We start from the raw sequence: 23,087 nt of genomic DNA, 5'->3' as shown, positions 1-23,087 counted from the left end.
GCTCCCGCAAAAAGAGTCCGTGCCAGGCTGAATACGACTTTATTGGTGCCGGGGAAAGGGCTGCTCGCCGCCGCTGCCGCCTCACCGGCGCTGGTTCAGCCCCGTCAGGTTCCTGATCTGCGGACACAAAGAGAGCGGGTTTAGTGCCGGGGCCCCGGAGCAGTTGTCGAGAGAAGGGCCCTGTGCTGGAAGCCGAGATGTCGGGACGAGGGGCGTCACTGCGGTCAGGGCCCGGGGTGATGAAGGATGTCCCTGGACACACCTACAGCCACCCCTCTGACCGGAGCCTGCTCTCCAGGTCAGTAGGTTTCAGCTTGGCTTTATTTCTGCGGCCACACAGACCCTGACAGTGTATTTAAGTTTCTGGAGCTTTCACTCTCTTGCCCATTTTGCAGAGATCTGGAGAACTCAGGGCACCTGTACAGTGACACACTTGGGACACTTGTACAGCACCTCTGGAATTATATATTGGGATAATTCTGTTCTAAAACATCTGGCTACAACCCACCCGCTTCAGAATCCATCCAGTTCCTCCTGTTTATCTGTGCAGTGGATCTGCTGCATGGAAAGACCAAAGAGCACAAACAGAGCACAGGTATTTTTTGAGTGGAGGGTCCTTTTGGAACATGCACGTGTGAGAGGAGAGAAGCTGAGAGACACTAAATTCCACCATAACTGCAGGGGGAAGGAGGTGGGAAAAAATTCCTGAGAACTGCTTCATCAGTAAAAATTATTTCTAATTTATGTTCCAGCCTGTTTGTCTTGTCTGGATACAAGGAAAATGTATTTATGATAGTAAGGAAATCACTTTGTTGCTAAATGTAATAGGAGTTGTCCAAAAATAGAATCACAGTGAGGCCCTGAAGCCTTTCAAAAGTCACTCCTGGGTACACAAAGTGCAGCTCCCTCTTCACGGACACAAAGCAGTCCAGCACACTACCAGGACATGAATGAATTCTTGGAAGGACACTGAGGTCAGCTGTAAACAGCTCAAGGAAGTTGCTGTGCTCTGGGTCAGGGACAGGTGCCACTCCCAAGTGTCCATGGGGGCACGAACCCTCCATCAAGATCTCCAGCACAAGGCCTGGCAGAGGGAGAGATCTTGTGACAAACAGTGGAGAATAGTTGTATTTATTCTGATCACCTGTCTCATCCTTAAAGCTCACCCTGCAGCCTCAGACTTAATTTCTTTATGCTGTATTGCAAGTTCTTTCACCACAGAACAGTCAGCTAACCCCAAAGCCACCTAGGAAATTAGCCATAAATATATATCTGAGTTATGAAACACAATTCTTTTTCATGTTGTCCTCTAGATTTAGGAGGAAAAACCATGCTGACACTCGGCATGGAAGGGGACAGGTCTCACAGCCCTGCTGGTTTCAGCATTACTTACAGTAACTGCAGCTCCCATCAGGCCCTGGACAACGGCTTCTCCAGTGGATTGTACCTGGGAGATACAGGGAGAACACAACCTTTTGCTTTCTTCTGCAGTTGCACTTGTGGCCCCCAAACACAGAGATGCAAACACAACAAACATCTATTTGCTACAGAAGGGTGCTGCCAGCACTGCAGACAAATGACAGCCAGAGATAAGACACATGGAAGAGGTTTCCTGGGCTGCCTCCTGACCATTGGGCCAGTCTGACAAAGAGGGCACCTACGTGTCATTGTACCAGGAAACACGTAAGTGTTTATTGATGTTGAACAAACAGCAGCCACCTGCCACTACAAAGGGTTCTCTCGGCAGGTGTGGGATCTGCATGATGGAAGAGCCAGGTCTGCCTGCATATGTCCCTGGGGAGAAGGGATATGCTGCACAGGTACCTTGCCCCTCACATTACCTGGCTGGCTGTGTTGCTCATGTTCATGGCATCAGCTACTCTGTTTTCCAGGAAGCGCCAGGTATCCTCAAAGTCAGGGGACGAATCCTGCAGCATCACCAGTTCAGTGGTGTTGTAGATGCCAGTGAGCACAGCCCGACGAGTGTACCAGTTAAACTGCGAGGGCAGGAGAGGAGAGAGACAAAAGTGTCACCTGAATGCAGATTAAGAGAATGGCAACGGAAAATCCCATGCTGACAGCACGTTCCTTCCCCACTTGAAATTTGTCCCTGTCTCTGTGGTGCAGTGGGGCACCAGCCAACAATGACTCCTGATGTAACAGCTGCTGCTGTGGCACCGGACAGAGGTCCCATGGATGGTGCCTAAAACTGCTGAGCAAAATCCCCCCACCTGCCTCTGGCTACAAGCAGGCACCTGCAGCAAGCAGGCAGCAAGGAGCCCTCCTTGCCCAGCCTGTGTGCACTGTGAAAAAGTTCACCTTTGCTTTACAGGCTGCCAGGCAATGCAAGGCTCCAGTTCAGATCTGATTAGATGAGAAACAGCCACATCCAGTACAGAACTTGAGCTGTGGCTCACATCAGAGACAGGCATGAAGAAAGGGAGCAGAAGACAGAAGTGGGCAGGACATCACACAGAAATAGACCTTTTCCAAATCCTGTCCCTGAAATACCAGTGCTGCCTGCTGACTCACAAAATGCATCAGCATGTGCTGGCAGCAATGCTGTAGGTGCGTTACACCAATGGGTTACACAACACAAAGACGCACAAAATAACTCAAATTCCTCATGTTTCCCAGTGGCACTTGAGCCACTGGCAGACAAAATATATTAACATTTTTAAAAACGAGTCTTCAATTTCAATTAGTACTATTACCTAGAAAAAATACTGGTTGTTCCATTCATGATAACAAAGTAACAGAAAAATGAAAACACAGGCCTTGATTTTGAAAACAACGTTGGTGGAAAGCTCCACTGCTGGCATCACGACCAACATGCTTTGACAAGGGGAGATACATGGGGGATGTTGCACTTGCAGCTAGGTCTGTCAGGCACCTGAGACCAAACTCTTTCTATTGACTCCCTTTCTGTTGGGGAAAACCCACTTGAAGGGGTCTCTGAGTCATGGGCATCCTCTGCTGAGCTCCTGGCATTGGGAAGAGGGATCCACTGCGAGCAACTTCAAACCCCTTTACTGGGAAGGAGGGAGCGGGCGCACCATCACAGCTTTACCTGAAAACTCATGGAACCAGTCAAAAGGGGCAAACAAAATACAAACTTTAGAACGTCTCCTAATCCCTGTGTCAGGGAGGAGACTTTAAGAACAGCTCAGTGCAGGTACTGGCTCTGACATGTATATTTGGCTTTCATAACCCAGAAGGGACTTTCGGTTCCTGAAGCAATCATGTTCTTTCAGTTCTCTTCTGGTTTATGCCTTTAATTTTTCTGTCATCTTATTTATTTTTCACTGCAGTAGCTTCTCTTTTATACACAGATAAAAGAAGCTTATTAAAGTAGTTTGTTAAAATGGCTCATTTAGCTTTTTCCATCTCTCCCTACATCTATAAGAATTAAAGTAATTTATTAATTGCTTTAATTAAGGTTATAATTTTCTTTTATTTCCTGCCAGAAAGATGAAAGCTTTAATAAGCTACTGGTATTTTTAGGTAGTTTCTTTAAAGGTTTTCAAGTCAAGACTGTAAATGCTACTGCTGGTGGAAGAGAGCTGTTTGACAGACACACTGCTCGCTCACTGAATACTGGATCAACTTCTTAGTCTCAGAATCTCAGCAACTTTGTCTGTGTCTTCAAGAATTAAAAAGAAGAGCACTTAAAAACCTAGGAAAGTAGGTCCTTTTAATTTGCACTAATCCCACTGGCACTAATTTGCATTTAGTCTCATTGGCTCTTAAGTCTCTTTAGAAATTAGACTGTAGTTTATAAGGAACCTTGGGTGCTTCTGAAGTGTCTTCCCCAATCAACAAACAGACCATTTCCAGAGGGATGTGGCCCCAGGCCTGCTAGAACCTGTCATTTTGCTGCTGTGCTGAGGGGTAGGACCAGCCTGTCTGCAAAGCACAAAGACTTACGTCTGTGGACTGGTCTCCAGCATAATGCCAAATATCATCGATCATGCTGGTGAGGAGGCTGAGGCTGGAAGGGATGTTACGTGGGAGCAACAGGACACTCAGGGCCTGCAAAGGAAACACACATATAAATGGGAGACTCAAAGAGAGAAGGGTGTATTATTAAAGCAGAGCAACAGTGCTTTGCTCTATTATCTTTTCCCTGTTGCTGTTGTCTTGCCTCAAAGTCTCAGTGGCAAGTCCTCCCAGTTCTTTGCAGCCAGCACCAGTCTTTCCAAGCAGTGGGATGTGAAGGGAACACACAATGTGGCAGGTGAGGTCAAGCCTCGGCCTGTACTGGACCCCAAAGCTCCCTGCTCACCATCATGTTGTCTCTCCAGCATGAAAACAGCACAGGCTGAGCCTCTCCAGCATGAAAACAGCACAGGCTGAGCCGACTTGCCCTGTGCCCCTGTGGGCAGGGAGTCACCTCTCTCATTTCTCTGAATTTGACTTTGAACTCAAAGCAGCAGAACAGAGCCAGCCACAACGGCCCTACTGGCATCCTGCAGCCTTTGAATGTAATCACACAGTGCCCAGAGAGTCATAAACTACCCACATCCTTCACAAGGCAAGTTATGCTAATCTGGAGCAAGAACATGAATCTTGTGTCCTCTCTCTTTACATGGAGCACTGGATTCAGCTGCCCAGAGGCCAGCAGTGGTTCTGGACAGAGGCTGACCTTGCAGCAATCTTTGCACCCCAAGGTTGGGAACTTTTCACTTGTTACTGCAGCCACAATTCAATTCCCTTTCCACACTGGAAAGAATGGCTTGAGAATTAAATCCGAATTTTGAAGCATGGAGCCCTCTCAGTTCACAGCTCTATCCTCTGGCTGCCAATGGTTTGTCAGTCACCCACTGGAAGGGCAGTTTCTGCAGCAAAGCAGTTCTGCATTTCCAGGTGTCAGGTGATACTGGTGCAGACAGAACAACCCTGCATGGAGCCCGACTTGCAGTGACACTGCAAATAAGACTGAGCAGAGACACAGCTCATCCCCTGGGGATGCCAGATGGGTGGAGTGAACAACAGATTGGTTTGCTTTGCCAGAACTGTTAGTTGTTCTAAAGTCACTTTTAACTGCCTCCTTCCAAGGTTGCTCTCCTCTTGAAGGCTACAAATCATTTGAAACCAGCAAGGATTTAATTTACAGCCTTGAACTAATCTGGCAGACAGACTTTGTTGAAAGTCACAGGAAGTTTAAAATACATACACAAAAAAGAGACAATCTGGGTATTACTTTTATACCTGGGGCCATTTCTCAATATACGGAATCAGCATCCTCAGTCTGGCTTCCACAGCATCTCTTAGGAACTCATCTGTAGGTTTCTTCCTGGATAAGGGAAATAAAGTAAGAACAGCCAAGTTAAACTCAATTCTGATCTCAATCAATCTCTATGTGCCTCAGCAATAGATAAATATTATATATCACTCTTACCTTTGGTCCTACTTTGTATCTGGGAATGTGGTTTTATTTGGGTAAATTATACTTTTAACTTAATGTGTCTGTGTCTCAGGTGGCCCCTTGGTCAACTCCAGTTCCCAAAATCTGCCAAGGAAGACAGTTGTTCATACTCAATACTCACTCTGCTTTGCCCAGCTGCACTAGTTTTTGTTCTTGCTGCAGCAACTCAGACAGCCTGGTGTTGCACTCAGACACAAAGTGTAGGATCAGTTCACTGCCATCACTGTGAAACATCCCAGCAGCAGCAACAGAGAGGCCCAGGGTCTGTAGAGAAGAAGGGAGAAGCATAGACCAGGTCATACACTGCTAAGCAGGATCCAGCTAGGAAAAAAGTATTTATTTTGTGAAAGATTTTATATTAATTTGAACAAAGCAATACTGCATTAAAAAGCACTTCCTGTACATGTTTTCCTCTCTTTAGGATCACTACATCATGCCTTGGTTAAATCTGAAAGGGTTATCCTGTAGCAGCTGGGATACGTTCCTGCCTGGTAGCATTTGCTGACTAGGGTGCATCGCCCAAGAGTATGTGGGGGAAGCATGCAGGCCAGGCTGTCTTTGCATTTCAGCTCCATCCAGTTTTCAACTGGTTTGTTGCTTCTCTCCCCACATACCTTGGCTCCCTCTGCAATGGCCTCTGCAGTCCAGCCATGTTCAGGCACAAACTCCAGCGCCGCTGTGAGGATTCGATGCTGCAGCTGCTCCTCGCTCTCATAGTCCTCAGACTCCTGGCCGCCCTGGCCAGTGTAACTATGAGAAGGTATTGTCACAGTGAGGGGAATGTCACCACCAAACATCAGCACCCTGGACTCTGCCACTCACTCACTGTCACCGCTGCCTGCAGGCACATTTTGGGACCTGCTCATTATAAATCTGGATTCCTCCTGTAAAATCTTTTCCTTTCCAGAAAAATGGTTCTTAATGAACCCTTCCTGGGAGAGAACATAAAACTAAGAGAGGGCTCAGTGTAGGTGCCTAACATGGAGACCAAGCAGTGACAGAATCCCTCTCCTTTACAGAAAAGCTAAACCATAAGCTTTTCCAACATGGGCTTTATAGTTACAGACATATGGACAACATATTGTCCATATTTTGTTTAGATTTACACAAAAAGCCAGAAGTGAAGACTTGCACTTTGCAGATCAGAGAATTTGCCCTGGGGAAGCAAGTGTCATCCTGTGTCCATGGTGGGCAGTGGAATTTGCAGTCACAGCAAACCAGCTGCTGCGGTCTGAGGCTCCTTAACTCTGGGTGCCACTGTCTCCAAGTTTCGGAAAGCAAAGCCTTTCTATCCCACTGTTAGCAGGGCTGTGCTGGAAAGAGCTATTGAGGTACCTGGGGCGAGAGCTCTGAGGCTCCTGTTCAGGCTGGTGGCCATCTGGTTGGGAATCGAACTGCTGCTGAGAGGAAGATGTCAAAGGCTCCTTCCTGTGCTCATGGGAGACTCTCCTCAGCACGGCCGAGGCCTGGAGAGCACGGAGCGGTGGGTAGTGCTGGCATCTGACCACTGGGAGGGAAACCAAGAGAGTCAGCATCTCCTTCCAACACGAGGAAGCACAGAAAACTAAGGAGAAAAGAGTTGCAGTGAACACAGATGAAATGAGCCAAAACTTGGAGTCTTTTTTTAAGCTTCCAAGGAACGTCGCTCTCAGCTGAGCTCTGATTTCCTTGAAGAACATAAAGCAGGAATGTTTTGTGAAGGAAACAACAGTGAGAATGGCATGTATCACAAAGTTTCCCAATCCTGGGCTGGAAACCAAACACCCAAACGTGCCCTCTTCCCTTTTCGGTCCCTGGTTCAGGAGTTTAGAGCTTAGTTCAGAGTTTATTTCCCCGAGCTCGGAGGAACAGGCAAGTCACACTGCAGAACAGCCTTAACACACAACAGCTGACACCATGTGTGGTTCTCATGTGACTCAAAGGCACCCTGGGGAAACTTCTAACCACTGTGAGGTTTAGGGTTTGTTTTTTTTTTTAATACACTTGGTTTGGATGGCCCACAATCTTAAAGAAAAACACCACCAAACGTCCTTTCGTTCAGACCCATCCCCTCAGCCCCCACCGGCCGCTCCGGTTCCCTCACGCCCCTCCTGCCCTTCACCTCACCTTGCCCCGCCCCGCCCGCCGGGGTGCGAGCACGAGCGCGAGCGCGGGAGCGCGCACGGGCACGCGCCGCTCCCCCCGCCCCGCCCCGCCCCGCGCGCGCCCCCGCGCCCCTCACCCGCGCGGCCCCGCCACAGCCGCCACCCCGCGCGCCGCAGCGCGCCCGCCGCCGCCATCTTGGGAGCGGGCAGAGCGCGATGACGTCGCGGTGACGGCGTCAGGCCGGGACGGGCAGCGGCGCGGAGGGGCCGCGGCGAGGAGAGGTGAGCGTGGAGAGTAGCGGGGCCGGGGCGGTCTTGGGTTTTTTTCCCCTTAAAAAGTCTCTCCTGAGGCCTCGTCTGAGGCGGTGTGGGGACAGTGTGGAGCGGGGGTGGGATGCGTGTGAATATATAATTCCTTCACGAAATTCCCTCACGTATCCTGTTCCTGCTCCCTCTAAACCGTCCCCGCCTGGTGACCGACAGGTTTATTCCTCCCGTTATACGTGTATTTAAAGTGCGCACCTGGTGTAGGATCCGCAGCCTTGGGTCGCGTCCTGGCCCTTGGAAGCTGCAATATTCCCGGCCGCTGGAACTTGGAGCATTCCTATCCGCTGGAAGCTGCAACATTCCCGGCCGCTGGAAGCTGGCTGTGGTGCGTCAGGAGGCTCGAGTTCGCAGTCCTGATGTGCCGTAGAACCCTGGAATGGTTTGGGTTGTAAGGGACCTTCCCCATCGGCCCCTTCCCTACATCAACTCTCTAATCTGCTGAGCCCCCCTTATTGCTGAACCCCTTTCCTTGCCCTGCTCCCCAGGAGCTGTTCAATGTCTGTGACACTGAGATAAGGGCCCCTCCTCGCCCTCAGCACGCCACTCGTCCTGGATCAGTTGGTTAAAACTTAGTTGTAATAATGCCAAGGTCAGGGGTTCAATCCCCTGTATGGGCCATTGACTTAAGAGTTGGACTCGATGATCCTTGTGGGTCCCTTCCAACTCAGAATAGTCTGTGATTCTGTGATCCAGCCCTTGGCCTCTTCCTGCATCTCAGGGATTGCACCTGGTGTTGGTGTTGATGCAGTTTAGGCTCTGAATGCTTTTGAAAGGTCGCGACCTGCTGTTCAGAGAGGAACGTGTGACTTTGGGTTTATCTTAGCCTGACAGCTTATGTACGTTTTGAGATTTTCAGCCTTCTTGGGAAAGGTGACTTTTTTGTAGGATTAATATGTGTATTTATGAGTGTTACTGTTGTAGCTGCTGAGCTTGTGTCACATACACAAGGCCAGCTGTGAGGTGCTGTAACCTGCCCTGTACCTCCAAGATCTTCCATTCCTTACCTGGCTGGCATTGTGGCTGCGTTGGTGTGAATTCCTACCGCGATAGCTTAGACAAGGCACAGAGTTGTCCCACTGTAAACTTGCTTGCAGTTTCCAGGAGAGAGGGGATGTCCATGACACACAGAGCCAGAGGAACGGTGTGTCCAGATCCTCTCCACACCAGACTGCAGTTAAATTTGGTGCAATGTGTCCATGAGCTGTGCTTCCCTGATAACATTGTGGCAATAAGTTATTACCCAGGATGTGTCCTGCAGTGAGTGCTGTTAAAGACCTTGTTTGCAACTGGCTCTCCCAAAAGTGTGTGGTTTGGAGATAATTGAAGATACACTGGGCAACTATGCTGGTCACTAGTGCTTTCTGTTCTCTGTGGTCGTGTTAAATTAGGAAGACAATGGGTTTGTGTTGGATAGAGGAAAGTGTGGAGGTCACTGGGTGAAGTGGCTGGTGCTGCTGTAAGAACAGGTGGCGATGGGATACTATTGCCCCATCAGCAGTACAGTCTTGTATAAAATACTAGTGGAGACAACTTTCTCAAAATGTCACTTCACTGCACATTCTGTTCCCCTCCTCTCTCCCTGTAATTTGCTCATTCAGTGCCACCAATCATAGCAGTGGGAAGAGCCTCAATCTTGGAATGCCTAAAGTAAGTTTTTTCCTTCTCCTGTACTGTGTAAGCAAACTCTGCTAGGTCATGTTCAGAGTAGGAGAGATGAGGCAGTGTTTCATGTCAAGTAGCTGTCACTAGTCTGGAAATCCAGAAATCCTGTGTTTATCTTACTCAAATTTCTAAGGGAAGCAGGTAAGCTTTTGTTGTTTTCTTGGGTTTTTTTAAGCATGGCTTGTGGTCTCCCAGCAAAACTAGTCCCTGAACTAGAGAAACTGAATTATGCCTTTAAGTACAGGTCTTACTTCATGTCCTGTTAATGTTATTCCTCTGGGAACCTTGTGCTCCCTGTCCCCAGAATATTATCCCCATTTATTAAAACAATCTGACAGTTCATGATTAAGTCACGATCCACAGAGGTTCCTGCTGTGCTCAGCACTTACCCTTCCTCTCTCTCTCTCTCTCTCTCCCCCCGACCTGTTCTTCAGCCATTGCCGGTTTTGCTGCTGCCACCAAAATGGGGGAGTATGGAGTCACACCAGGCCAGCGTGTGGCCGTCGTCTGGGACAGCTCCTCGCCAGTTGAAGCACTGAAGGATTTGGTGGATAAAATTCAGGCACTGGTGGGAGCTGATAGTCGTGTCTCTGTGGAAAACATTAACCAGCTGTCTCAGTGTAAGAATGTGCTGGTTTGAAGGTGAACCAGCAAGGGAAAATGAACTCACCACGAGAGAGATTATAAGTCAGAGCTAAAATTTAATAATAATATTATTATAACAACACTGACACACAAGGGAAATTGCTTTCAACTCACAATACCCCAGCAGTATAACCCAGTGTCCTGGGGCACAAACCCAAGGGGGTTTGTTTGCCCTTGTGCTGAGACCCCTGTGGCTCCCCCAAGTCCAGAGCAAAAGGAAAAGAAAAACCTGTTGGTGCAGGCGAGGGCTGTGGTCTGGGCGAGAGCGGTGATCTCCTGCTGTTGAGGTCCTGCTGCTGCTCTGGATCCGACGAGAAGTACCCGAGGTCTTCTTACCCACCACTTATGTACCCTCAGGGAGCACTCAGTCCCTCCCCCTGGGCGGGGACTCACACAATGGGTGATTGACTCTGGGAGCCAGGGGGTGTTGAACTGTTGATGGCCCATTAGCAGCTCCGCCCCCCTCAGGCTGGGTGTGAAGGTGATAATGGCTCCCTGGGCAGCTGCTGCTAATGGCCCATTGTCCTTGGGGAATGAATAGAGGGGGTAGAATACACAGCTTTGATCACCCCCACACAGGGTTAGCTGGTCCCTCCTGCTGAACTAGGACAAAGAATGAGCTTAATTTTTCACTTTGTTTAAAGGGTGAGGGTGCTGCTGGTGTGTAAGCAGACACCTTTCCACTTTGTGAGTCAGCATTCAGAGCAATGGCAGCACCTGCTGCTGAGTCTACCCTGGGCAGTACAGCAAGAGAAGTGATACACCCTGAGTGTGCTGCTGTGACTGGTGTCTTTAATGAGTTACTGCTGTTGTACACAAGCATGAGAGATGAGGGAGGTGGAACTGGTATATCAAGCTGTGTGTGTAGGTGTGTAAAATTGGACCATCTTCCTCTTTGTTTCCAGCGGCTCACAGGGAGTCCAGTTTCGACGTAATCCTCTCTGGCGTGGTGCCAGGCAGTGCAGCACAGCACAGCATGGAGCTGCTGGCAGAAATAGCTCGGATACTTAAGCCAGGGGGCCGTGTCCTCCTGAAGGAACCAGTGGTTACAGAATCAGGTGAGAGAATCTTGCTTGTAGTGTTCATTTAGGATTCCAGGCTTTGGAAATTTCATGAGTCCTTCATTTTGTAGGTAAAAGTGTTTGGGAGGGAGTTTGTGTGGGGTTTAGGGTGGGATTTTTGGTGGATTTTCCTCTTTTTTTTAAGGGTGTTGACTGGGTTGAGAAAGGTTTTGGAATATATAGAACAGATTTGGAGCTGCTATGGCTTTGTGACCCCAGACTGTCATTTTAATGAACAAGCTCTTTTTGCTTTTTCTGGTTCGTTCATGCTGTCAACTAGAAAGGGCACAATTTTAAAGCAGAGGTCTGGCTTGAGTAGTTCCCTGTAAAACTCTTGTTCTTCCAGGTTTCTTGGTGACCTGTGTTCTTGTTCTTCCCTCCTCCTACTTTCTGGTTTTGTGTCTTCCAGGAAACAACAGCAGAATCAAGACAACAGCCAAACTCCTCACAGCTTTGACTCTCTCTGGGTTAGTGGAAGTGAAGGAGGTATGTATGTTCCAACCACTTCCAGAAATGCCCTCAGACTGTTGTTACCTGGGGACTTGCTGGGTGAGGTGTTTTGCTACCCTGGTTTGCTGTAAATGTTCATGGACATGGCCTGGCACAAACTGGTTTCTGCAAGGGTAGTGTTGCTTTGTGATTGAAAATATCAATTGTCTGTTCACTGGAATCCTGGACTGGGTGCTAAAATACAGGGTTCTGCATGAGATTAACCTAAAATTTTACATTGCAGCTGCAAAAGGTAGCACTGACCCCAGAGGAGGCCCAGTCAGTCCGAGAGCATCTGGGTTACCAGGGCAATGACCTTCTCCTTATTCAGATAGAAGGCAGGAAGCCCAATTTCGAAGTGGGATCCTCAAGTCAGCTCAAACTTTCCTTTGCCAAGAAACCTGGTCCTTCAGGTAAGGAATGGTGCATGCTGTATGTTTGGATTGCCTAGCTTGCAGTGACAGGGAGACAGTTCCCAGGCAGGGAGTCCTAGAGTAAAAACCTGTGAAGTGGGGCTTTGCAAAGTGATTGAGCTCTGGTTATTGGGAATAGGTAGGGGAAAGGCTGGAATAACTGCTATTTCTTGCTTTGTTTTGGCTCCAGGAAAACCCTCTGTGGACCCAGCCACTGCCAAGCTGTGGACACTTTCTGCCAATGATATGAATGATGAAGAGATGGTATCTGGTTTTGTTTGTGAGGCTTTGCTGTTTTTCCTTCTTGCTTTCCCATTCTAAATAGTTTCAGTCATCCTCTTGGGAAGCTTTATGACTTCAGAGGTAGAAAAGCCTCCCTAAGGCAAAATATCTCATCTACTCTGTGGGGTCTGGAGAGCCCAGTGGTGTGGTGAGGGTGGAAAGGAGACACAGATAAGAGGGTACAGCTGCAACACTTGTGTACAGCCAGTGTACAGATAGCATAATTTCTTTGAACCTAATGTAGCAGTATTATTCCCTACTGACAAATCCATTTCCTGCATGTTGTCTCCCATGCTGTGTTTCCAGGATCTTTTGGATTCAGATGAGCTGTTGGATTCAGAGGATTTGAAAAAGCCAGATCCATCATCCCTCAGAGCTCCATCCTGCAAAGAAATGGGCAAAAAGAAAGCCTGCAAGAACTGGTCAGTGCTGGAATTACCATATTGGTGAACCTTTCAACTGGGGCATTAAACCTTTAGAATTGGAGGGATTTAAAAAAGATTGTAGGCAATTTGCTGTTTTTCAGAGTCTGATTCTCTTGGTTCATGTCCTTCTTTAATTATTGGAATGTAAATCCAAGTACAATGAGGATTGACCAGTGACTGCTACAAAGTCCCATGATGATATATGTGATCAACAGCCATCTTGAAGGTGGCTACACAGTTTGTACAGCTTGACTAAAATCCTGGTTTCTTAGATTTCAAGCAGAAATAGCACACATGGCAAGTGTAGTGTCATTTTCCACTTAGTTTAAACTTGTCAAGTGTTTCAACACTTTCTATACAAACCTTGGTGTTGAAGAACAAAGTGAGGAGTGTGAGCCCCAGGGTCAGCTGTCCTGTGATAGAGCGAGGGCTGATGCGTTTGAGTAGGGCTGGAACAAGTGTTGATGGTTCATGACCTTTAAGCAGAAAGATGCAGGTGACTCCTCTATTTTTCTACAGCACATGTGGCTTGGCTGAAGAACTGGAACAGGAGAAGAAGAGCTCACAGCCCAAATCTGCCTGTGGAAATGTAAATAGTGGTTTTTGTCTCTATACTGTGGTTTGTAGTATATGATCTCTGTGTAAGAATCGTGTTCTCTAGTAAATGCTGCCTGAGCTGGCTCACTGCCTCCACACACTACCTGTGCAGCTTCTGCAGAGCTTCAGCCTGTTGTCCTGTTCCCATGTGCTCCATAACAGTGTGTGCTGTCTGTCCCAGCGCAAGTGTCACCCCTGGAGGAATCACACTGGGCAGTGAGCTTTTTGCTCCCTGCTCACAGGCTAACCAGAAATCTGCTCAGGGAGGATCTCTATATGGGAGCCCCCAGGGCCCCATGGTGGTCACAGGGCTTCCCCAGCCTGGGCACAACAGGTGGGGTGGAGACTCACTTCTTCCATGTGAGCCCAGTGCCCTGCACAGCTCCACTAACCAGGTGTGGTGAGAAGGGGGTAGAAGGGAAATAGTCTCTGTGCTCGTCGATGCTCTCTTGGGCTGGAAAAACTGTATTGCAGGGGAAGATATCTGAAGGTGGCCCCTGATTACAGATGGTGCTTTTCTTTCCCTTGCCAGTGCTACCTGGGGGATGCATTCCGCTGTGCCAGCTGCCCTTACCTGGGGATGCCTGCCTTCAAGCCTGGGGAGAAGATTGTCCTGAAGGAGAACCAGCTGCATGATGCCTAACAAAGACATCTCTGGGTGTCCTGCAGAGGACTCTGCTGCTCTTCCGTCTCTCTGAGGTTCTTCCTGCAGTCCTCCTCATTCTCTCAAACTCATGCTCTCTGACCAATACTCTTTGTGGGGAGGGAAACTGCAGGCACTGACACTGCTGTGAGCTCATCACTTGTAATCAGCCTTGGGCTAACTGATAATCTTCAGTGACAAGTCACTTGCTAGACTTGATGTTACACTGTTTTAGCTGATTTGATCCTGGGCGCTGGCTGTCACAGTGTGTCCCGCCAGCAGAGGGAAGTAGAACCAAGTGTCAGGTTGTCCTTGTGTGCCTGTGGCAGGACCCATATCTCTCCATGCACAAGTAGTACAGCTCTAATTTGCCCTGACTTTCCCTGGTGTTGCAGTTCTGGCTCTGCTCCCAGGGTTGGACTAGGCTCTGCCTTCCTTTGAAATTTGAACTTGCAGCCCCTTACCTCATGAAGGTGGCTCAGAAGCTCCTGTTGCAAGTCAGGAGCAGGGAGTATACTTAGCAGTATGTACTCTTATCAGCGTGTGTGATCTTCTTGGTAAAGTCTGGCAAGCATGATGAATTTCCATGTGCTTTGGGAGCCCCTGAGCTCAGCTGTTACAGCAAAATTACAAAGATTCAGTCCCACCAAGAAAACTCCTGCCCTTAAGGCAAGGAGCTAATGAAATAAGATCTGTCTTGTTCTCCCACAGCTTTCAGTCCAATGCAAGCTGATAACACAAGGGCAATCTGTCACCTTTCTTGGTGGTTACCAAGTGAGTTACCTGCAGTGTCCAATACAAAAGAACATAGCAATAACTTAATTTCTAGATGATCTGTTGTTGCCATCTGTTCCCTCTCCATGAGATACTATTTATTTGCGTAATTCCTGCTAATGAAGTGTCCTGCGGGTGTGGGATGAGAGAGCTGTTCCCACTTTGTGTGGGGCTTGCTTCTCACCCAGGGAGGGAGGCAGGGGGGAAAACTCACAATCAGTGTCTCAGTGAGGATTGCTTTGTTTGAAGCTCTTGGTCTACAAGATGTGACTGCTTGTTTTATGCTACCTGAGTTACTAAATTCATGGAGGGGGCCAGGATGAAAGGCTGTTCTGTTCTTGAAATAAGTGACCAATAGTAAAGCCTTTGTTTTAAGGCTGGTATTAGTGGCATTCTATGTCTCTCCTTCTCAGCCTCTCAGTGATTTCTGGAACTGTTCAAATGTTGGGTTGCATCTTGGAATTCTCCATAAATTGCTCCTCTAAAAACTTGAATTGAACACATCATATGCACTGGAAAAAACAGTGAAATTTGGAGGTTCAGCTCTGGCCATATCTGCTTCACCTTTTCAAAAATACCCAATGGACAAAGTTCTGCCCCCACCCTTCCTGCTTTCACTTGAGAGGTTGCCTCAGCTAGTTCTCAAGCAACCTTGGCTGCATTTCCCCACCTCTTGCTCAGTAACATAACTCCTCTAAGGCTATTTCGTGGCTTCTTGCCTGGTTCCTTGTTAAAAACACTATCCCAGACCTGATCCCCAGCAAACATTGGGCATAAAGGAGGATGCAAGTGCAGCACTACAAATGTCCCAGCTTTCTTCACTTCATCAGTTAATAACTCTTTCCTGGTGAAGCAATGGGCCACACTTTGCGTTTTCCTTCCTCTTCTTAAGACAGTTAAGCAAATATGGAGCCTTTGACAGCCCAGTGACCATGGCTGCTTATGATGGGTCACTATCTGGATATTCTGATTAAACAACCCCAGCTCTATCAGCTGTTCTTCATCAGATTTGTGTTCTAGACCCTTCCCCAGCTCTGCTGCTCTTCTCTGGACACACTCCATCACTTTTCTGGTCATGAGGCACCAAAACTGAACACAGGATTTGAAGTGCCTCACCAGTGCCAAGCACAGGGGCACGGTCACTGCCCTGGTCCTGCTGGCCATGCTGTTGCTCATACAAGTCAGGATGCTGGTGGCCACCTTGCCCACCTGGGCACACTGCTGGCTCATGTTCAGCTGTCAACAAGGTGGCCAGCAGACACCCCGCGCCTCCCATCCTTGTTGGAATTCTGCCCCAGACCACCCTTCCTGGCTGCCCCAGTGCCCCATCAGCAGGGTGCAGGATGGCTGCCTGCACATCTACTCAAGAGCAAGTGACAGGTCTCCTTGCCACAAGGATAAGGTGGGAGCTGCATGGTGTCTGCTCTAAACCAAATCCCCTGGACTTCCAGGGACATAGAATAAAAACAACCCCCAAAGAACAATGGACAGTGAGGTGTTCTGGAGATCCTCCATCTTGCTTCCTTTCTACAGGCAGGAGGAGACCTTTTAATTTTTAATTTTCTAAAGTACAGAAAAGCTCTACATGCATGTGGACACCCAGCCCCTCCCAGTACAAAATAGATCCATGTGGATCATGGCAGCAGCACCCACAATGCACCTCTACAAAGTAAGCAATGCATTTCCATCCTTGTCCCTTGTATTTCAAGTGAGTGAACCCACATCACAACAGGTACCTGCTCCAGAGAAAATCCAGAAAACTGCTTCAGGACCTGGCCACCCCACCCAGCATGTCCAGCACCAAGGGGACACCAAGTTCTTCCTGAACCATGGTGGCCACACAGTGCACAGCGATATTCCTGAAACATGGAGTAAGTAGGCAGAGGACTGACTGGAGACAGTGAAAAGAGTTGCTGAGGCTTGGCAGTGCTTGGAGCTGCAGAAGGCAAACCAGCTCAGGAGCCCTGTCCTCACCAGGAGACATGGCTTCTTTCAGGGAAACAGAGCACAGGGGTAGAGCCACTTGGGGGTAAATAGGTGGCTTTTGTCACCAAGATTGCACTTCTGTATGAGCTAACACCTAGTTTTTGGAGAGAACCACCCCAAGAGATGTGCAAGCTGGTCACCCTCCCTTCTCCTTCATTTGCCCTTTTTCTTGGGGTAGACATCCACCTCTGTGCTGGCTGCACTGTCATTCCCCCCACTGTGCTTCTGTTGCGATGGCTTTATTTCTGTGTAAATGATGTTGGAGGAGGCAGGTTTTGTCCCCTTCTCTTCAAACTTCAGGTTGGCATAGGTCAGGTCCTCAGTCCCTGTCACTGAGGCTGCCTGCAGGAAGAGAACAATGAGTAGAGCCTTGGCTTTCCGTTCTGTGTCTCCTCTGCTAATATTTTTCCACTGGCACAACTATTTGCACTGCCCAAGCATTATCCCAAGCTTGCTCAGAAGTGCCACCTACTCAGACACACATAAGCCCCTATTTAATAGGAACTAATAAGTTTTTATAACCACGTTTTCAGAAAGCAAAGCTGATTTTACTCTGAAATCCTCTAAGTGGGTATTCAACAGCCAGTGCTTTTTTTTGACATGAAGGAGGAAGCAATATGTGCAAAGCCCCCCTGGCTTACCATGTTGAGGTGATTCCCCTCTACCAATTCACTGCTTGTGTGCTTTCCTGGAAAAGGAAACATATTTTAAATAGTAATTAGAATAATGACACTGATCATTATTTTCAAGAAAATAAGGAGAAAATGAAGCAAACATTTGCATCCTACTTTTGTTGTGGTAGAGGATGAGGCTGGCTGAGCTGTCTGGCTCAGAAGACAGCCAAGGGGCAGGAGGGGTTGCGAAGGGCTTAAAAGCCCTTGGAGGGCCTGGAGAAGAGCTCTGACTTGGACACTTCCAGAAATGTGGTAATATGCAAGACCTGTTTCCCTCATACCACAGCTTGTGCCATAACTGGCCTTCAACCAGCAACTGGATAAAACAAAGGGAGGGGGTGAATCTTCTCCCCACCCCAGGACAGCTTGTCCATGAGGACAGACTTGGGAAGGGAATACCAAGTGAGCAGGAGCAGTAGGATGTCAAAGCTAGACATCTTCCAAGCATAGGTTTGTCCAGATCAGCAGGTGAGGAGATGCCAACCAGCCTTACCTGTTCTGTTCCTTCTGCACTGCCACAGCAGGAAGCCAAGTATTGGTGTGTAAATGAGTGTCCCCACCGCTAAGCCAAAGAAGATGCACAGGAGGTTGAGTCCTGCACACACAACATCACAGAGGCACTTGTGAGCCACCATCCCACCATGCAGGGACACGCACGCTGCCATCACCTCCCTCATGGGGGTGGGGGCAGTTCTCTTCCAAACTTGGGCTTCCACACCCTGAACTACCCCAGCCCTGACAAAATCCTATAGGTAACAGTCTCAAATTCTCATCTAAACTCACACAGGGGGTGTTCAGAGCATCACAACCCCTTCCCAGGGTCACAGCCTCTGACCCACTGGTGCCTAATCCAGTTTGGCCGTGGCTCCTACCCCTTACTGCTCTTCCTTTTCCCCTAAAAACTCCTTCTGCCCCCCACTCTTGCAGCCCCAGGGCTGTGTGGACACACCTGTCCAGATCTTCTCCGTGACATTGGTCTGAAGTCCCACAAGGCAACTTCCTGAAAGAAACATGAGTGAGAGACTGCACAGAGGCAGAGAACACTGCACCCTGCCCTGCTTTGGGGCAGGAACCTGGACTCCACAGCCCTGGCTGTCCCACTCCTGTCACCACAGCTCCAGCCACCACAGCGTTCAGCTGACATGCTGCAGCTGGAGGATATGGCAGGTCCAATTTCAAGGAGTCAACGGCCCAGCAGCTCCACAGTGATATGCATCTGCCAAAAGGGCCATGCTGGGTTGGCCCCTCCGGTTCCTGGAATGCTTTCCGGGGAAGTGGTGCATGGGGGAACCAGGGGAGCATTGGTGGTAGAATCCCTTTTCTGCCCACTCATCACCCCCATGAAAACAGAGCCACTGCCACTTACTGAGAACTGCCTCTCGTGTGCTGTTTCCAGCGTCTGTTGAGTTTATTCTTGTGATGAAGACCCTAAACTCATAGATTCCCACATGGGCTGCACTCATGCAGGGGCTGTTGATATTCGTACAGTTTTCTCCCCGTGCCACAGTGTTGGTTTGATTCCATACCTCCAGACCTTCAAGTTTGCACCACTTCACGTGTACCGTGAGATTCTTCAACAAAATCTCAAATTTACACTGCATCGTGATGTCTGACTCTGCTGTCTGGTTGACTGTCCCTGAAGGAAACAAAACCAAAAGCGGTAACTGAAGTACAAGTCATACATATCATCTTGTAGGGTTATATCCCACTGGCACATGTTGCTCATGAAAGACACAGTGAAGTGGCTGTCCCCCAGCAGCTGATGGTCTTCTCCATATCTGGCTGCTAACCATTCCTCAACACAACACTGAAATGTTGCACATTTATTAGTGCCACTGGGTGCTGTGCAGGACACAAGGTTTTCTACGTCTCAGAAGGATCAGGGGGAAGACATCTGTCCCTCCTGTGACCTAGACAGAAGAGTCTTCTGGCACCCAAGCAGGAAGTGCCACAGACTTGGGCTCCACCAGTGACATATGGAGCATGAGGTGAAACTGGGGGTTGGCTGTAGGGAATGGTCAGTCCCAGAGAAGCAAAGAAGATAAAGTAAACAGATACCTGCAGCCTCTCTGGCTTCATCCCATCCCTTAATGCTCACTCTCGAGTACTTCAGAATCACTCCTGAAAATCTAAGCTGAAGTAACTTCACATCTTCTCAGCAAAGCCCTTCTTCTCTCACCTCTCTTTCTTTCTCAGTCCTTTCTCTCTGCTCCTGTGGTCCTTAGTGAACTTTTGTCCCTTTCCACCCTTGCTTTGTTCAGAACATCTGTTCTCAGACATGTGTTCTCCATTCTGCAGAGGTACATTCCTGCACGTTCTCTGTTCATGTTGACAAAGATGAGCTCAGCTGAATGATTTTTCATTTCCACACCACTGTCATTCTGGTTTTTTCCACCATTTCAGGTGACATTACACCATTTCACCTGCCCAGCAGTGCTGCTTAAGCCTGCCTGGAGCAGACTTTGCAAGATGAGCTCTAACTCTACTGACACATCAACTGAGGCTGAAATCTGTTGAGTAAGTCCTGCCAGAGGACAATGGAGGGTTGTGTTTGTGTTAAGGAAAATCCACATCCTCCACATAAAGCTGACCCCCTCCACAGTCATTAGGTTTATAAGCATTTCTGTTTCCTCACCCCCTCTTTTCTCTCCCTGCTGCTAAAGGTGATGCTGGTTCAAAGCCTGGAGTCTGATTCTGGGTCTCTGTGGGCAGAGCTCACAGCCTGTGCACACACAGTTGCAGCAGAGACCCCTCTTCTGCAAGGCACATGGCAAGGTGCTGGTGCAGAAGAGAGGGCTAAATGCTGAAAGAAGAGAGAAAAAAGAAGCAGCAGCCAATTCCCAAACGTCCTGCAAGCATACGTGAAGAGAGAGGAGTTCAGAGCAGAGAGAAGACCACAGAGGGACTCACCAGCCGACAGACAGGTGAGGAGCAGCAGGGGCAGAAAGCCTCTGGCCAGCTGGAGCTCCATGATTCCCAACAGCCTCGTGGTGATAGTGCTGGGCACCTGGTGGGACTGGCCAAGGGTTCCCCTCTCTCCCTGCAGCACGAGGATCACTGCTCAGCCAAGGTGGGCTGAAGACCTACTGGGAACTCCCCTCCCAGCCCCTCAGCCAGGCAGTTCCTCTGTGCTCACAGGCTTCCTCTCTCTTCCTCTTCTCTTGCTTCAGCGTGATTCTTATCTCTTTTCTCTTTAATTCCTCCTCTGGTTTCATCCTGACCACATACCCTGTCCTGAGACCTGAGTAATGCATTCACAAACTGCTGATGACCTTTTCCCAGTGCTGCAGGGCCCAGCTCAGCAGGTCCCTGCTGCTCGCATGGGCAGGCAAGAGGAGAAAGGCTTCTTGAGTTTCCTACAGCACCACCTCCTCACACTACTCGAGTCTGTTTTGTTTTACACCAGGGAATGGACCTCTTGGAGGAGGCAGTGCTGCCATCACAGCAGGGGCTTGGCTGATGTCCACACTCATCTGGTGTCCTGAGCTCAGCTGGGGACCCACACACTCTGCCAGCCTCCAGGTTCGACACGGTGATGGCCTTGGTCAGAATCTTCTGGTTGTGGAATCTACAAGCCCCAGCCAGGCAGCCCCCTGCTCTGGCCATGAATACCCATATCCCAGCTCCTGCCCTCCTGAGATGGGTGCTGCAGCCCCCTAAATCCCTCTGCTACCTCTAGTGGGCAGGACACCAGGACAGGAACACCCACCAGGCCAGACACAGCTTGTGTCACCCCTGCCACCAATGGGACATGGGCAGCACAGTCAGCAGGTGAAGGCCTCTCTGTGTCCCCAGCCTCTGTGGGCACAATCTCTGCTGCTCCTCATTGCCTGCCATCACTATTCCTCTTTTGTGCTCAGAGCAAAACCTGTTCACACCTGCCATTTCCTCCCCTTAGTTTTCTGTCAGTTTTCGCAGTAACCAACCTCATGCTGGGCACACACAGCCGAGTCATGGTCATCTCCTGGGGGAAGGATGTTCAATGGAGCTCTTCCCCACCACCCAGTGGAATGTCCTGGCTGAAGCACAGCTGAGGTCTCATCTGGGAACCAACCCACCTGAAGAAACAACATTAGCAGGATATTTACTGATGAGAGGGTCAGAAAACTAAATTCTTGAGGTACAACATCCACAAGAATGGCAAACGAGATGGTCTGCATCTCTCTTGCTCTCCTCTCTGAACGTCTTCCCATGCTCTTTCAGATGTTCACTTCCCCCTCTGCACTCAAGGCTTCCTCTCCTCTCACCTCACAAGTGCACAACAACACGTACTTGTTGCTTCCTTCCCTTCCACTTCTATTGTAATTCTCATGTTTGCTGGCACTGATGAAGCCAACTGACCACGTGGTGAACCCTTTGACATATCTCTGAGATGTTGGCTCTGTGAATCCTGGAGGTCATCTTCTAAAGTCTCTGGTGCAGAGGATGGACAGGAGCCATCCTGCTCCAGGTGTACTGCACATAGGCACAAGCTTTGCCTAAACTGCCCTTAGCAAGTGGGATTCTTTTCTCAATTTGGATATTTCTCTACAATCCAATTTGGAGAGCAGGAAAACAGGCAGGTCATTAACAGAGCTCAGTAAGACCAAGTCAGTGATAACAAACATCATGAGCCCTTTCCAAGCATAACCTCCTCCCTGGTTGCTCTGCAGCCTCAGGAATGGGGCTCAGTACGACCTTCTCCAGTGGGCAGTGCCTTCCCAGTCTTCCCTACTGCAGTGCCCACGCAGCTGAAGGTTAATGTCTTGCCTTCTCCTGACTCCATAGAGCTCCTCTCCTACAAGAGCCACTTCCAGCTCCACAGCAACACTCCATGATGCTGCCAAGGAGAAAGCAGAGCAGAAAGGGCAATGATGTTAATATGTGGGATGCCCCGTGTCAGCAGCTACACCAGGCACTACACAACATCTAAAACAAGAGCGAGGCTGCAGAGCTCAGCAGCTCCCCACTCCCTTGAAGTGAACCAGTGAATCACAGGAGGAGCTCAGGAGCACCTCCCTGATGTCCTGCCATCGAGGTCTTCCTCTCCCAACCGGTGGGAGCCGGCGAGGAGCCTCCTGTGCAATGCTGGGAGAGGATGAGGAGCAGCGTGAGAAGGGCTGTCCTCAAAGGGGGTATGGTGGCTGTACGGGGACCCTTGTGTTGTGGTGCTCCGCCTTCCCCAGGGTCTCCAAAACCACATCCCCTTGAGCAGCAGACAGACACGGATACCCCAGACTCGGAGTACTCCTGGGAATCTCACAGCACAATCTTCCCAGGCGGCCGGGGTCCTTGACACACGGATCTGAGGGCCTGGAGCCTGCACGGAGCTGGGCCTGGCAGAGCCAGTGGCTGAGCACGAGAGCCTCGGGTGCTGATGGGCACCGAGCGGGACGTGGCTGTAGACACTGGCGATGTCCTGGTCTCCCTGAGGCAGAGAACCGCCAGGAAGTGGCGGGTGGGCGCGCCTGGGACCCTGGTACGAGGACAGACCTGATGCCCAGAGTGCGACCGGCTTCGGAACCCGAAGCCCTTCACCTTAGCGCTCACACGGGATGACGACATGCATGCTGATCGTTTATTGGCTGCTGGTGCTGTCTATCATCTGAAATCCCACC

The 23,087-nt window shown here is 49.4% G+C and overlaps 3 protein-coding genes across 3 annotated transcripts; 1 reads left to right on the top strand and 2 right to left on the bottom strand.

Moving 5' to 3' along the window:
* Window positions 1-23: 23 nt before the first annotated feature.
* COQ9 (coenzyme Q9) lies at window positions 24-7,733 on the bottom strand. Its single transcript, XM_071567113.1, has 9 exons — window positions 7,650-7,733; window positions 6,764-6,935; window positions 6,043-6,178; window positions 5,550-5,692; window positions 5,212-5,296; window positions 3,928-4,032; window positions 1,842-1,997; window positions 1,394-1,447; window positions 24-117 (listed from the first exon to the last, which is right to left on the bottom strand). The coding sequence occupies exons 1-9, from the start codon at window positions 7,705-7,707 to the stop codon at window positions 82-84; spliced, it is 945 nt and encodes a 314-aa protein (XP_071423214.1). The 5' UTR covers window positions 7,708-7,733; the 3' UTR covers window positions 24-81.
* On the top strand, window positions 7,687-15,213 carry CIAPIN1 (cytokine induced apoptosis inhibitor 1). Its single transcript, XM_071567116.1, has 9 exons — window positions 7,687-7,794; window positions 9,936-10,121; window positions 11,052-11,204; window positions 11,617-11,693; window positions 11,941-12,109; window positions 12,300-12,373; window positions 12,698-12,813; window positions 13,336-13,405; window positions 13,946-15,213. Exons 2-9 carry the CDS (start codon window positions 9,965-9,967, stop codon window positions 14,054-14,056), a joined length of 927 nt encoding a protein of 308 aa, XP_071423217.1. The 5' UTR covers window positions 7,687-7,794; window positions 9,936-9,964; the 3' UTR covers window positions 14,057-15,213.
* A 1,120-nt stretch (window positions 15,214-16,333) lies between these two features.
* LOC139677299 (uncharacterized) lies at window positions 16,334-23,013 on the bottom strand. Its single transcript, XM_071567115.1, has 8 exons — window positions 22,963-23,013; window positions 21,417-21,548; window positions 20,401-20,530; window positions 18,857-19,126; window positions 18,440-18,490; window positions 17,984-18,085; window positions 17,458-17,504; window positions 16,334-17,158 (listed from the first exon to the last, which is right to left on the bottom strand). The coding sequence occupies exons 3-8, from the start codon at window positions 20,459-20,461 to the stop codon at window positions 16,970-16,972; spliced, it is 720 nt and encodes a 239-aa protein (XP_071423216.1). The 5' UTR covers window positions 20,462-20,530; window positions 21,417-21,548; window positions 22,963-23,013; the 3' UTR covers window positions 16,334-16,969.
* Between the last annotated feature and the right edge of the window lie 74 nt (window positions 23,014-23,087).

Source organism: Pithys albifrons, chromosome 12 (genome assembly GCF_047495875.1).
Source record: "Pithys albifrons albifrons isolate INPA30051 chromosome 12, PitAlb_v1, whole genome shotgun sequence".
In the NCBI taxonomy this organism is placed as follows: Eukaryota; Metazoa; Chordata; class Aves; order Passeriformes; family Thamnophilidae; genus Pithys; species Pithys albifrons.
Note: the sequence above shows the minus strand (reverse complement) of the source record. Positions and strands in the feature narration are given on the sequence as shown.

What these genes read in the sequence shown, in the direction of transcription:
- COQ9 (XM_071567113.1), bottom strand. Translation starts at nt 7,707, where the DNA reads ATGGCGGCGGCGGGCGCGCTGCGGCGCGCGGGGTGGCGGCTGTGGCGG. An exon ending in GCTGTGGCGGGGCCGCGCGG is followed by an intron (nt 6,936 to 7,649) that starts GTGAGGGGCGCG and finishes TTTCCCTCCCAG; the next exon opens with TGGTCAGATGCCAGCACTAC. An exon ending in CCATTGCAGAGGGAGCCAAG is followed by an intron (nt 5,693 to 6,042) that starts GTATGTGGGGAG and finishes TCTTCTCTACAG; the next exon opens with ACCCTGGGCCTCTCTGTTGC.
- CIAPIN1 (XM_071567116.1), top strand. Translation starts at nt 9,965, where the DNA reads ATGGGGGAGTATGGAGTCACACCAGGCCAGCGTGTGGCCGTCGTCTGG. An exon ending in GGTTAGTGGAAGTGAAGGAG is followed by an intron (nt 11,694 to 11,940) that starts GTATGTATGTTC and finishes TTTACATTGCAG; the next exon opens with CTGCAAAAGGTAGCACTGAC. An exon ending in CAAGAAACCTGGTCCTTCAG is followed by an intron (nt 12,110 to 12,299) that starts GTAAGGAATGGT and finishes TTTTGGCTCCAG; the next exon opens with GAAAACCCTCTGTGGACCCA.
- LOC139677299 (XM_071567115.1), bottom strand. Translation starts at nt 20,461, where the DNA reads ATGGAGCTCCAGCTGGCCAGAGGCTTTCTGCCCCTGCTGCTCCTCACC. An exon ending in CACACGAGAGGCAGTTCTCA is followed by an intron (nt 18,491 to 18,856) that starts GTAAGTGGCAGT and finishes TGTTTCTTTCAG; the next exon opens with GAAGTTGCCTTGTGGGACTT. An exon ending in GTGCAGAAGGAACAGAACAG is followed by an intron (nt 17,505 to 17,983) that starts GTAAGGCTGGTT and finishes TTCCTTTTCCAG; the next exon opens with GAAAGCACACAAGCAGTGAA.